Here is a 13,583-nt window from a genome sequence, read left to right as displayed (position 1 = left end):
GTTGGCACTTTGTGACTTATCCATGTTTACAGACACAACCCCATTCATATCACCCAACATAATGATGTTATTATAGTCCAAGTAATCCAGCATAGTCTCATGCAGCTTCCTGAAAAATTCCGATTTTCCCTCATTTGGAGCATATATTCCTAATATCAAAAATTTTTCTCCTTGTGTCTGTATTTCAATCGCCAAAATTCGGCCATGTTCATCTTTAAATAAGAATTTCGGTGACAGGCTCTCCTTTGCATATATCACCACTCCTCTTTTCTTAACTTTATCCGAAGAAATAAATTCTTGGCCTAGTCTTTTATTAATTAGCACTTTTCTGTGGAGCCTTGTCACATGTGTTTCTTGTAGGCAGATAACATCCAATTGTTCCTTTTTCAAAATGTGAAAAACTTTCCTTATTTTTTCCGGGGAATTTCCGCCATTTATGTTCCAACTGAGAAGCTGCAGAGACATCCTGAATCAATTGACGGGTCCTACAATGGGGTATCTAAGCTTCCCTCCGATCCCGGAGGAGGTAGTGCTAGTCCAGATCCAGGTGGTATGACTCTTGAAGGTGGTCCCGGTGGTGGTGGAGGCCAAGAAGCTGCAGCTCCTTTTTGCAGGTCCTCCTCGTGGTCGTGTAGGAACTTCTGCTGGTCTTCAAGTGATTTAATTTTTATTTTCCTTCCTTTGTAAGTAAATGAAAGTCCTTGTGGAAACTCCCACCTATAAGGAATTCCGTTGTGTCTCAACAATTTAGTCAGGTCTATATAGGTAGTCCTAAGTTCCAAGAGATATTTGGGTATATCTCTGTAAATTTCGGCCCTTTTGCCTTCTATCTCCAAAGATTTCTTGAAATGTAGGCCTAATATCTTATCCCTCTCTTCTCTTGATCTCAGAATAACTAAGCAGTCTCTGGACTTGTCTTTCTTTACAGATTTTCCCAGTCTAAAGGCTGTCACAATTTTAAAGTCCTTTTCTTCCTCAATTCCCCAGAATTTGGAGAACACAAGTGTCAGAAATCCCTCTAAATTGTCTTTCTCCAGTTCCGGGATAGCCCTTATCCTGAGATTGTTTTCTTTACTTTTCAGTTCAACCAATGACAGGTAGGCTTGTTGTTCCCCTACCTGTCTTTTCAGAGGCCTTACTTCCCCTTTAACTTCATCAACCTTTATATTCGCCTGTTCTGCTTTTTGGTTGGCTTCCACAGCTAATTTGTAGTTTTCAGCCGTAGCTCCTTGCAGTTTTTCAATCGCCTGGGTGTGCTGCGAAACCTGTTCAGTTAATCTGCCAATAGAGGATGTAGCTTGGTCAATTTTTGATGTTTGATTGTCCACTTTTTGATTTAAAACTGCCAGTTGTTCCAAAATTTGTTTCAAAACTGTTTCAGATCCTCCAGTTGCCATATCTTCTGTAGCAGGCTGTACAAATTCCACCTCCTGTGCTGTCAGCACAGTTGGGACGGATGATCTACGATGATGAGTTAAAGTTGTTTGCGTAAGTTGCCCAGATTTTTTCTCTTTTTCTTTATCTTTAGCTTTAGCTGCTCTTGTTCTCCCTGAGCCGCTCATTCCACACCTGCCTCTGTTCAAGGTCAAATGATCTTTTGTCCCATGAGAAAGACAAGTCCAAAGTATAAACAATTAAACCACAGAGAATTTCAATAAAGTTCAGTTCCCAGGCCACTATACTTCCACAATCCTCTAGGGGGAGTATTTCAAAATTTCAAAGAAGGAAGGAACTATTTTCTGCCATTGAAGTTCCTATATTCCCCATGTTAAATTTTTGTAAATCCAATGCACAAAAGGAAGGTTTCCAGAGCTTCCAATTTCTTAAACTCCAGCCACAAGGTGTCAAAGGAGGTCTCAGCAACAATGTTAAACATTAATATCTCAGTCCATGCAACAGTTTAAGTCTCTGCTACAATGTCGTCAGTTTGACAGCAGTTTGACAGTTCTCTTCCATACACTGGCAGCCCGATGACGGGGTTACCCCTTTTAATTCCGTTTAGCTCAAAAATAGGGGGACAGTTCCAAAAGACAAAAGTCCATAAATTTCACAATTCTTTCCCTTTTCTCCTCAAAGATACACAGTCTATCAATGCACTCTTTCTTCCACTTTTACAATCCCTTTTAAACACTTCAGCTCGCTTCAGAGCCCTTGCTTTGGTCTAATTAGCAGAGTCGGGAGGCGGACTTCCTGTTACTCGCCTCCCGTTTTCAGCCGAATTTCTCCAATTTGGTTAAAGATTTAAACCCTTTACTCACGGGTATGTTGCTCCAATTCCGATGTTTTCAAGAAGAAAGGTCGGCGCTCATCAGCAGCAGCAGCGCGGCTTTGCATCCACGAAAAGAGCGATGAACTCACAGCGCCGCTCCCCCTTTCACGTTCCGGAGCCTCTTACGAGGCTCCTTCTCCGCTTCTGGGGGGGCTCAAGGCGCCCGCCGAGTCCCACGGCCGCAGGCTCGCTCTGCCTGCGGTTTTTCTTGATGGGTCTCCGCTTTGCCGTAGCGGATGACCCTTTTTCGCGGAGCCCCTCTTCACAGCACGAAGAGGACCGCCATTGCTGTTTCGCGCCGCCTCCGGAAGTCCTGATCTATGATTTCAGTCATGGGATTGTTTATCACATGACGGTATATGTTTTGACTCCACAGAGTGGGAAGTGACGGCGGCAGGGTGTTTGTGTCACTGTGTTCCATGAAGTGGGACTATTGTCCTTTGTTCTTTTTCTCTTTGCTGTCTGATGCTAGAGAGGGAGGGAGCCATGTTGCAGTGCTCCGTGTGTGTTTATACTGTATGTAAATAAAGTACAGTGGTACCTCGGGTTACATACGCTTCAGGTTGCATACTCCGCTAACCCAGAAATAGTACCTCGGGTTAAGAACTTTGCTTCAGGATGAGAACAGAAATCGTGCTCTGGCAGCGCGGCGGCAGCAGGAGGCCCCATTAGCTAAAGTGGTGCTTCAGGTTAAGAACAGTTCCAGGTTAAGAACGGACCTCCAGAACAAATTAAGTACTTAACCCGAGGTACCACTGTAGATTAGCCAAAATGCTGAGTTGCTGAGGTCTGTTACGCAATGCTGCGAAGACTCTGCGGATCCCTAAGTGTGCCAATGTCGGCTGGCATCGGTCGCTGTGATGTTTGGGCTGAAGAAAGCTTATGAAGCTCCCGAACAAAAGACCAGGAGGGGGAGAACATGCCAGTCAGGCATGTGTCTCTGCCAGGGTCCTACTCGAGTGTAGGCTGAACTCCTGACAGTGGCAAGCTCTCATTTTGTAGACTCTCAAGGCATCCAGCAGCAATATTGGAGATGGGGGCACCATGAGTGGCAGCCCTCCTTCAGGGCCCAGATTTGCTGTCAAAAGGCCCTCAAGTGTCCGCCAATGTCTCAAGAGACATCTCCTTCCCCCAGGGGTCTTGCAGACAACTGTGGACAGCCTGGCTTCAGTGGCACCTCACCCTAAGGCTTGCACACAGTTCCCAGGGGATACAACCGAGCCTAACCACCTGTAACTGAAAACAACAACAACATATTGCTTCCTGCTGCATCCCACCTGGGTAGAATTTTAGGCTGCAGGGTCCTTGGGGCAGGGACCTGCCCTTGTGTCCTCTGTAAAGCAGTTCTGGAAGGCCTGGTGCCCTCCAAACATTGCTGGACACACTGCTCCCATAGTCCCTGACCAGGCTGCCCACGGCTGATGGCAGTTAGAGAACTGCATGGCTCCCATCCCTATAAAAACACTCAGGACATGCTTCTCTCAGCCGTGCCAAGTTCTGGATCCAGCCCAACTAAAGGCCAACAAGGCCTTCCCAAAAGGTTGTAGTCCAACGACATCTGGGGACCCACAGGTGGAGAACCAGCTGGAAAGAGCAGGAGGGGAGAGGGCACTCTCTGGCGCTTGGGCCCTGCTTGTGGGTTTCCCATAATGGGCATCTCACTGGCCACTGCGAGAACAGAACGCAGGGCGGGGAGGGCCACTGGTCCCATCCTGCCTCAGGGCTCTTTTGACATTCCCCTGACCTGGGCCTTGTGCTTAGCAGTTGAAGTGCTGACTGCCCCCTTTCATTTCTGAGTCACTGCTGGGATAATCAGGCACGCAATTATGGAATCTCTTCATCTGCATAACATTACAGTCATACCTCTTGTTACATTCGGTTCAGGTTACGTTCTTTCAGGATACGTACCGCGGCGACCAGGAAATAACGGAATGGGTTACTTCCGTGTTTTGCCGCTCGCGCATGCGCACTCAAAATGACATCACGCGCATACGCAGACGTGGCGACCTGCGCACGCGCAGACACAGGTTGTATTCTGCTCAGGTTGTGAACGGGGCTTCGGAACGGATCCCATTTGCAACCAGAGGTACCACTGTATTGTGATTTTCATTTTCAGGAGAAAGAGGGGGGGACACGCAGTCCTCACACTCACACACCCTAGAAGTTACGCTGCTAAAGCCTTCTCTTCCCTACCATCCCCCCCCCCCCCAAACACACACACTTTGAGGTGGCACAAAAATAGAGGGTTCGTCTTGATCAACTCACCTGGTTTGGAGAAGAAACCCTATTCACGATTTAATTGAATATTTGAATAATCTTTTCATTCCTGTAAGGCATAAAGAATGTTGTCCAAATAACATTGACGCACTCCACTGAGAGAGAGCGGCCGCAAAGACTCCGTCCTGCGACAAAAGCCGCCTCACACACAGGCAGAGCTGCCGGGACCATTTCTATGCCCTTAAGAGTTCTTTGCATTCAGTGCCGCTTTTGTCTGCTGGAGGCGTCAGATAAATTGCAATCGCTTAAGGGAATGCAGGCGCACAAAAGCCGCTCTTGCTCCATGTTAAATAGTGGGGAAGATGGATGAAGGACACAGCTCTGTTAGATTCACAGCTCTCTATTACAGCAGTTAGAACTGCTCCTGGAGTCAGAGTGACTGCAGCCTAGCTGGCTGCTTTATATTATACTAAGTAACTTGTAACAGTAACAACTCCCAACTAGCTAACCAGTCAGTGAGCGACAGTTCTCAGTCCTTCATTTGCATATTGGTGGCCCTGAGTGAGAACTGCAGCTAATCTTAATACAGTCATACCTCGGATTACAGACGCTTCAGGTTGTGTTTTTTGGGGTTGCGGACCGCCGAAACCCGGAAGTACCAGAACGGGTTACTTCCGGGTTTCGCCGCTCATGCCTGCATAGACACTCAAAATGACATCACGTGCATGCGCAGAAGCGGCGAATTGCGACCCACGCGTGTGCAGACACGCAGACTCAGGTTGCGTTCTGCTCATGTTGCAAACGGGGCTCCGGAACGGATCCCGTTCGCAACCAGAGGTACCACTCTACAGTCATACCTCGGGTTACAGACGCTTCAGGTTGTGTTTTTTGGGGTTGCAGGCAACCGAAACCTGGAAGCACCGGAATGTGTTACTTCCGGCTTTCGGCAGTCGCGCATGAATCGCAATCCGTTGGAAGAACGGGAAATTCACACAGGATTATTATATTTGCTTATCGGTTTAAGGAGACTAACAGAAGAGATCGTAAAAGAAAAAGAGAAATTATATGAACAAGATATGATGTGGAAACACCAAGATAAGACTGGATAGAATTATGAACTTTGTCTGGACTGATTGGGACTGATTTGGACATTAACGCAGTAATAAGAAGATGATTTGAATCCCCCTTTGGATCTTGAAGTATGGGTTCCCCCAACAAAATTTAAAAATTTGGCTTTGTAATTTGGAATTTATGTGATGTGATTTAATTTGATGTGATTGGCCAGTTAATAAAAATTATTTTTTTAAAAAAAATGAATCGCAATCCGTGCGTGTGCAGACGTGCCGCTGCGGGTTGCGGACGTGCCTCCCGCACGGATCATGTTCGCAACCCGAGCGTCCACTGTACATAACACTTTGCATCCCCTCGAGTGGCTGGCTGGAGAATGGAAGTCAGGCCGGCACATGTGGAGGGGGGGTGTTGATCCATTAAGCTTCTATTAAGCCCTTCTGGAGAACAAAGCTAACCTGTGCCGCCCCTCATAAATATTGCTGTTCAGAGGAGCCCTAATTTTAATTAAACCTCTTTTACCTGCTCATGAGAAAAATCTATTTAGACTCAAATGGCGCCCTTTCCTCCCCCTCTCGCACGGGCGCGCACACACACACAGATGCCAAGTGCAGCTGGAGGGAGAAAGAGAGAGAGACATTCTTTTCTTCAGGGCAAATACAGCCGGCATATATAAGCGAGGAGGTGGCAGCTCCCGTACAGCTGAGCCTGCAGAGGGCACATGGCTTGCAGCATAATTGGCACCACGCTCAGAGAGGGAAGTTGGGCACGGGGCATGGGCAGAGGGCAACCTTTTGTTCCTGATTTTCTTCGGTGAAGGAGAAAAGCTTCCACACCGGCAGGTGGATGTTTTAACGCAATGCGCAAAAAGGGAAGGGAAGGCATCATGGAGGCGGGGGGGGGGCGGGGGTCCTTTGCCGCAAAGCCAAAGAGAAACACCAGTTGCTGAAAACCCACAGGAGAAGAGAGTGCACTGGCACTCAGGTCCTGCCTATGGGCTGCCCATTGGGGCATCTTTGAGACCAGGGTTCTGGACTCGATGGGCCCCCTTTGGCCTGACCCAAGTGAAGAGCTTGTCTTATATGCTCTGAAGAAGATCATTTGACCCAGAATTCTTCCGGAAGGAAAGGAAGCCCTTCTTCATACAGTGCATGATTAAACTATGGAACGCTCTCCCCTAGGAGGCAGTGATGGCCACCAACTTAGATGGCTTTAGAAGAGGATTTGACAGATTCGTGGAGGAGGAGGAGAGGGCTATCAAAGGCTAGTACAAAAGCTACTACAAAGGTTATCTCCCGCTTGGACTACTGCAATGCGCTCTATGTGGGGCTACCTTTGAAAGTGACCCAGAAACTACAACTAATCTAGAATGCAGCAGCCAGACTGGAGACTGGGAGCGGCCGCCGAGACCACATAACACCAGTCCTGAAAGACCTAGATTGGCTCCCAGTACGTTTCCAAGCACAATTGAAAGTGTTGGTGCTGACCTTTAAAGCCCTAAACGGCCTTGGTTCAGGATATCTGAAGGAGCGTCTCCACCCCCATCGTTCTGCCCAGACACTGAGGTCCAGCGCCAAGGGCCTTCTGGCGGTTCCCTCACTGTGAGAAGCCAAGTTACAGGGAACCAGGCAGAGGGCCTTCTCGGTAGTGGCACCCACCCTGTGGGACGCCCTCCCACCAGGTGTCAAAGAGAACAACAACTACCAGACTTTTAGAAGACATCTGAAGGCAGCCCTGTTTAGGGAAGCTTTTAATGTTTGATGCATTACTGTATTTTAATATTTTGTTGGAAGCCGCCCAGAGTGGCTGGGGAAGCACAGCCAGATGGGCGGGGTATAAATAATAAATGATGATGATGATGATTAGTCACAATGGTTATGCTCCGCTTCCACTGCCTTTGCTCAGTTCCCGAGCTTGAAACCTTGTTCTCTTTGGGAATGGGGACGGCTGCAGTTCCTGTTGCTTTGCACCATGTGGCTAAGGGACAAGGCAGGGAATTGGTGGTATTTAGAATCTTTTGAGTGTGCTAAATCTGAAGCAGCCAAACCTGCAACGTTCTTTTGTCTGTTTATGGAGCTCGTGCTTTGAGTTCAAGATCAAGGAGCTAGAAGAGCTGTGTGTGTCTATACCAGTTCTTCATTTCCATTATTGCTCAAGTTGCAACCTTTAGCTAGCGGTTCTGACTTCCATACCCTAGTCTCTTGACCACTACAGGAAGCGTCCCTAGAGGGATGCCGTACAGAATGTACCATGAAACCGTTTCACAGCTGTGCCACTCTGCAGCTGGGTCATAACTGGCTGATGGGAGGCAGGTCCATAGCTAGGGGGTAGTGAGGTGGCCCCCCGCCAGGGGTGCAGGTGATGGGAGGGGCCTCAAAATTGGCTAAAAATATGTCCATAAATATAAATATTGATTATTGCCTCATAAGAATAGAGAGTGAATTGAATTTGGGGGGGGGGAGAGGTGGAAAGAAGAGCTAATTTGTCCATGGCTAGGGGGCGCAAGATCACCTAGCTATAGCTCTGGCAGGAGGGAAGAGTGTTCATGTGCTCAAGCCCTGCTTGTGGGTTTTCCACAGGAGCACCTGGCTGGCCAATGAGGGAACAGGAGGCTGGACTAGTTGGGCCACTGGCCTCATCCAGCCTCACGGCTCAATTTATGCAAAATAAAGAGGCTTGATTTGCATTCAGGTTGCACAATTCAAGTACAGAATCCTGGGCAGGTTTTAGGCATGAAATGGGCAAACACAGCATTTGCCAAAAGGAGGAAACTTTTCTGAACCTTTTTTCTCAAAGGAGCCTGGACAACAGTTTTGGCAAACGTCAGGAAGGATACTGCTGCTGGTGTCATTTTCCTCAGAGAACTGCAGCGCTGAGCACTTCCACAGAACAGGCAGAAGCTCTGCATTTCAGTTGCTGGGTTCAGTTGCCAAATGGCATTCTATGGGTAGAGGCTGGGATAAAAGCACAAGCCTGAGACCCCAAAGAGCAGCAGCTGCTGCCAGTCAGTGTAGACAACGCTGGGCCAGACAGACCAAGAGCCTGAGACTTCAGCACTAACAAAGCAGCTTCCCAGTGCAGAAAAGGTCACTGCTTGACCCCTGCCGCCCCAGGGCTGGTGTGCAACCTTGCAGGCCTAGCAGATGCAGCCAATACCACCCTCAACCACTGCTGGTGCAACTATTTGTAGGAGAGGTTGTGGGGGGCGAGGTGTCGCTCATACCCACACAGACGGCCCTGCTCCACTGCCATGCGCAGGAGGGGAGGAGGCAAGGCTGCCTGAACTGGTGCAAATCAACTTCTGAGCAGAAAGAAGGGGTCTTTGGGGGCGGGGATCAGAAGCAGGTACCAGACAAGCCAAACCTGGCTCCTCTGCAGACTGCACTCCCACATTTCCCTGCATATATTGTGTCAAGGTCAGATGTTGTGCACAGTTCCTCTGGGCAATAGGCAGGGCTGGAATCTCCTTCAATCTCCAGTGTGGCTGACCACATCCGAGGCTGTCCTTGAATTCCTCTGGACACAAACACAGATGAACAGGAACTGCCCCTCACCCCCTCAGCTCTCAACAACATGCTCAAGGAGACCACCAACATCCATGTTTTGGAAAGGGCTGTCCAGCAATGTTCCAGATTACCAGCTGCTGGAAGCCACAAGTGGGGGGGCTCATTGCTTATGTCCTGCTTGCCTGGGAGGCTGGTTAGCCACTATGAGAACAAGAGGCTGGAATAGATGGACCTGGTCCAGCAGCCAGGCTCTTATCACATCCTTCTGGCAGCAGGGAGAAGGCAAAGACAATGGGGGCTCTGCTTCCAGCCCCACCCGCCAGGCAGACGAACCTATAAGCCAAGCAAGTCTCCTCCAAACACCTCATGTGGTTGAGATCTCAGGGTGGGGGGGCTGAAGCACAAAGCTCTCCATGGCAACCCCTGTTTGCTCTTCCCAGGTGTCTCGCTGCCCCATCCACACCCCTTGGCACTTACCAAGGCTGAAGAGGATGAGGAACTTCAAGCAGACAAACTCCTGTCTGTCCACCTGGAGAGAATGGAAGTGAAGCACCAGTTCCTGCGCTCTCAGCACCAAGTTGTTCAGGATGGATCCCGCCTGCATGGCAACGGTCGACATGTCCACCTGGAAGAAAGGGGAGGTGGGCAGGGCTCAGGACCCCCAAGAAGTACCATCTTGTCAGGGGAACAAGGAGGTTCAAGAGCTGGGTGGTGGGGGACAACCTCCATCAGAAAGACTTTTGAGCAATCAGCTGTTAAGGCTTTAAAGCAGTTAATGGACTGAGTTGTTGACTAAATTACAATAAATATGGTTATATCTGGGTGCTGGCTTTACACAGAAGGATAAGCAATAACGACCAAAGTCTAACTAGCCAGGAATCCAATGCAAGCTGACTCACAAGTGATGTCCCTTAGCATCCCATAGGGCTTCCTCCCAAGTAAGTGTGCAGAGAACTGCAACCCAAAGTCTAAATATGTGCAATGGAGTACTTGCAGATTCTCTTCCCCCACCCCCATGTTTACTCCGGCCTCTATCTCCCTCTCCCGTGGGGCAGGGGACCTGTGCCCTCTTACACTTTGTACATTCCTGGCAAATCATCGTTCTTATATACCCACAGCAATAACAGCTCTCCATGTGTGCTGTTGTTTATGTAGCCAAAACTGTCCCACCCATGCTTGGTGGTGGTGGTGGGATTTTGGGCGGAAGAATGTAGAGGGAACGCCTACACCCCCCCCCCCCAAAAAAAAAAACAGAAGCCCAGTGGGCAAAGAAGGCTGACCAACCTTTGGGGGTGGGGGAGATGAGACAAGGGGGGTGGGCATGGGGAAAGGAAAGGAAGTGGCCAGAATCCTGAGCCGCAGCAGTGGCACTTCATGCTACAACATTTTGCGGCAGTATTTCTGAAAATGGCCATTGTGGAACCTGCAAACACTAGTGCTTTTACCTCCTGGCCTGTCACCAGCAGGATGCTGTGCTCCTTCCCATAATGCACTTGGCGGAAAATGTGGTCAAAGACCAGCAGCTCGCTCCAGCAGTTCTGCAGCAGCTTCATCTGGTCACCCACCTGGGACGAGGAGGAGGAGAAGGAGGAAAAGAAAATAGCTGAGAAGCTTCCTCCAAAGAGGATTAATAGTTGAGATGATGATGATGATGATAATAATAATAGCATTTGTATATCATCCTTCATCCAAAAATCTCTTGGCAATTCACAACATAAAAGTACAAAATGAGAACACAAAATACATTTAAAAAACCAAAAAAATAAACCAATAGCCTTCCCCCTACAAACACATTTAAAAGGACATAGAATGCCTGGCTGAAGAAACACATTTTCAGCTGACCCCTAAAGATATATAATGCAGGTGCTAGGTGAGCCTCCCTGGGGAGAGCATCCCACAAATGGGGAGCCACTGCAGAAAAGGCCCCTTCTCATGTTGCCACCTTCTGGACCTCTCAAGGAGGAGGCACATGGAGAAGGGCCTCAGAGGATGATCTTGGGGTCCAGGTTAGTTCATATGGGGAGAGGCAGTCCTTGAGGTACTGCAGTCCTGAGCCATTCAGGCTGTAGAGGCCGAAACCAGCACTTTGAATCAGGCTTAGAGACTAACTGGCAGCCAGTGCCATTGGGTCACCCTCAGTGTAACACGCTCAAATTGTCTTGTCCCAGTGAGCGCAACCTGGTCACCAAACTCTGCACTAGCTTAAGTTTCCAAACCATCTTCAGAGGCTGAACTATGCATAGACGACAGAAGTTAGGCTTTCCCTGTCCAGATAAGGACATAGCTGGCCACCAGCCAAAGCTGATGGAAGGTACTCCACACCACCAAGGCCACCTTAGCTTCAAGTGACAGCAATGGGTCCAGGGCCCCAAGCTACGTACCTGCTTCTTCAGGAGAATCTGACCGGAGTTCTCCACTCATGTTCAAGCCACTTCCTAGCTTGTTTCCTAAGCAGGAGAAGGAACTCCGGGGCATTTGGTGTCAATGGTCTGAGTCATTTGGATATTCCAGGGCTTTGACAAGTGTGGCATGACCTTCAGCATGCAGAGCAGATGTTCTGCCACTGAGCTAGGGCCCTTTCCAGGTCCTGCTAGGTGTTACAGATCAGTTAAACGAGAGGCAACAGGGCTATGTATCTGATGTAAGGACTCTTTTCTCACTTTATAGGCAGGGCCCCAGGACTTCAGCAAGACCTACTGAGGATGCCTGCCTACCATGCACCCTGTAATTCCCCCCTGCCCCCAGCCAGACACACTGATGGCTGCCTTGTGGCTACATACAGCCACTTTTTTTAAAAAATGTGCACAGCACCTGACCTAACATCATTCTGGGATCTTTTAAAAGTACCTAAGAACCAGAGGTGCTCAGAAGGCTGGTCCCCACAGCCAGGTAAGCCCACCTGGGCCACCAATGGAGAAGGCCACCCACCAGCAAACACATGGGCCCCACTTAAACCTGGAGCCAGCCCTGCCATAACTCCACGGGGCAAATGCAAAGTGTCCTTCAGTGGCTTCTAGGTCAATTATCACCAACCTGCTACTGTAAAAGGTTAAATGTGTGCCAGTTTAACATATATTTAAGCCTTAATTGTCACTAATTCTTTTTTTAAATAATTTTTAATCAAATTTTCCATTTTAACAATCCAGTCAAATCACATTAAAGATTCCAAATTATACAAATACATATCATATACTGTAGTCCAAATATTCTGCCAAATTATAAATTTTTATTGGGACTTCCCATACTTCAAGTTGGGGGGGTGGCTCTGATCATCTCATATCTCTGGTGTCTTGAGTTTCCAATAGTTCCTTTAAATCTTCCTGTTGTTAAACTTCCTTCTTTCATGGCCTCTGAGTTGTTTCCATAGGCGAGATGAAGTAAGCAATGATGTGTTTCTGTGTGAATTTTGTGTACTTGACTCTCCTATTGTTACAGTATCTCCTCACACGCTGGTGTTTATGCCAAATCAACCCAAAAGTCATTTCGCTGCTGGCAGACGCCATCTTCTCTCAGTTCCGATGAAATCAAATCTAGGCATTTGCTCATTAATTTTCCGAGACCGGTTGCATCAAACATTAGCCTTTCCAGGGGAGATTTGCCAAATCCGACTTAAAGTGCAGATATAATAACAAATTAAGAGCTCACCTCCCCCTATGACTATTTATCTCTGCAGCTCAGTCTTATCCCATAATGGCGGATCTCATTTAAATAATGCATCTCATCACCCTTCTCATAATCCGTCCAAAGTTTTTTTAAGTCTCTCCAGCGGCTAACAAGATCCTGCTTCTTTCTAATATCAATATTTGGAGGGTCTTTTATCTTCTTCCAAGCAATTCAACAAACAAAAGCTTTAATTATATAGTATTGTTATTTCCACACAGTTTATATTTTCCAATCTCACTTGCTGTAAATAATGTAAACAGTTCTTGGGGGGAGGGGATTTGTCAGGTATTGTAATAAATCATAGTAAAAAAGGCTTTACCCCCCCTCCTTTTCCATTCCGTTCCAACATACCAACTTAGATGTTATTCTTAGATGTTATTCTTAGATGTTATTCTTTCTTCCTCTCCATCACTCTTGGCACCTCAGTGGCTGGCTTAATTGGCAAATTAATTCCCCCCTCCTCACTTGAAGCATGTCCAAAATTTAAATCCAATTTTTCATCTTAAGAAATGGAACTTGGTGCGCTCGCGGGGACAGCATCCAGGAGACCCGAAAACTTAAATCCAATTTTTCATCTTAAGAAATGGAACTTGGTGCGCTCGCACCAAACTCCCTTGGGGGCTTTCCATCCAGTGCCCCCACCCCCTCCTTCTTTACGAACTTGGGGGTAGTTTATTGGGCATCCGCGGATGAGACTGCATCTTCCCTTACACCAGGAAGAATTCGGGAGGCTGATTACTCCCATCTCAGCCTCTAATTACCTCGTGGGAGCTGGAGCGATGGTATTGTCAGCCATCTTCCGTGGCGCCTCAAGCGGAAGTGTCACTGACTAATTATTGCATCTCCTTGCCATTCCGCTC

At 48.0% G+C, this 13,583-nt stretch overlaps 1 protein-coding gene and 1 long non-coding RNA gene across 2 annotated transcripts in view; both read right to left on the bottom strand.

Annotated features, from left to right (window-relative positions):
* Positions 1-13,583, bottom strand: part of LOC310836004 — a 208,168-nt gene that overhangs the window by 108,927 nt on the left and 85,658 nt on the right. The window lies entirely within an intron of this gene.
* LOC310835945 (steroidogenic factor 1-like) overlaps positions 1-13,583 on the bottom strand; it is a gene marked incomplete at its 5' end in the record, with an annotated part of 56,161 nt that overhangs the window by 10,101 nt on the left and 32,477 nt on the right. Inside the window, 2 exons of the mRNA XM_083720909.1 lie at positions 9,538-9,685; positions 10,506-10,625. Of these exons, the coding sequence (XP_083577035.1) occupies positions 9,538-9,685; positions 10,506-10,625 (268 nt within the window). The remainder of the gene's footprint in view (positions 1-9,537; positions 9,686-10,505; positions 10,626-13,583) is intronic.

This window comes from Podarcis gaigeae (genome assembly GCF_964106915.1).
Source record: "Podarcis gaigeae genome assembly, chromosome: W".
Lineage (NCBI taxonomy): Eukaryota > Metazoa > Chordata > Lepidosauria > Squamata > Lacertidae > Podarcis > Podarcis gaigeae.
Note: the sequence above shows the minus strand (reverse complement) of the source record. Positions and strands in the feature narration are given on the sequence as shown.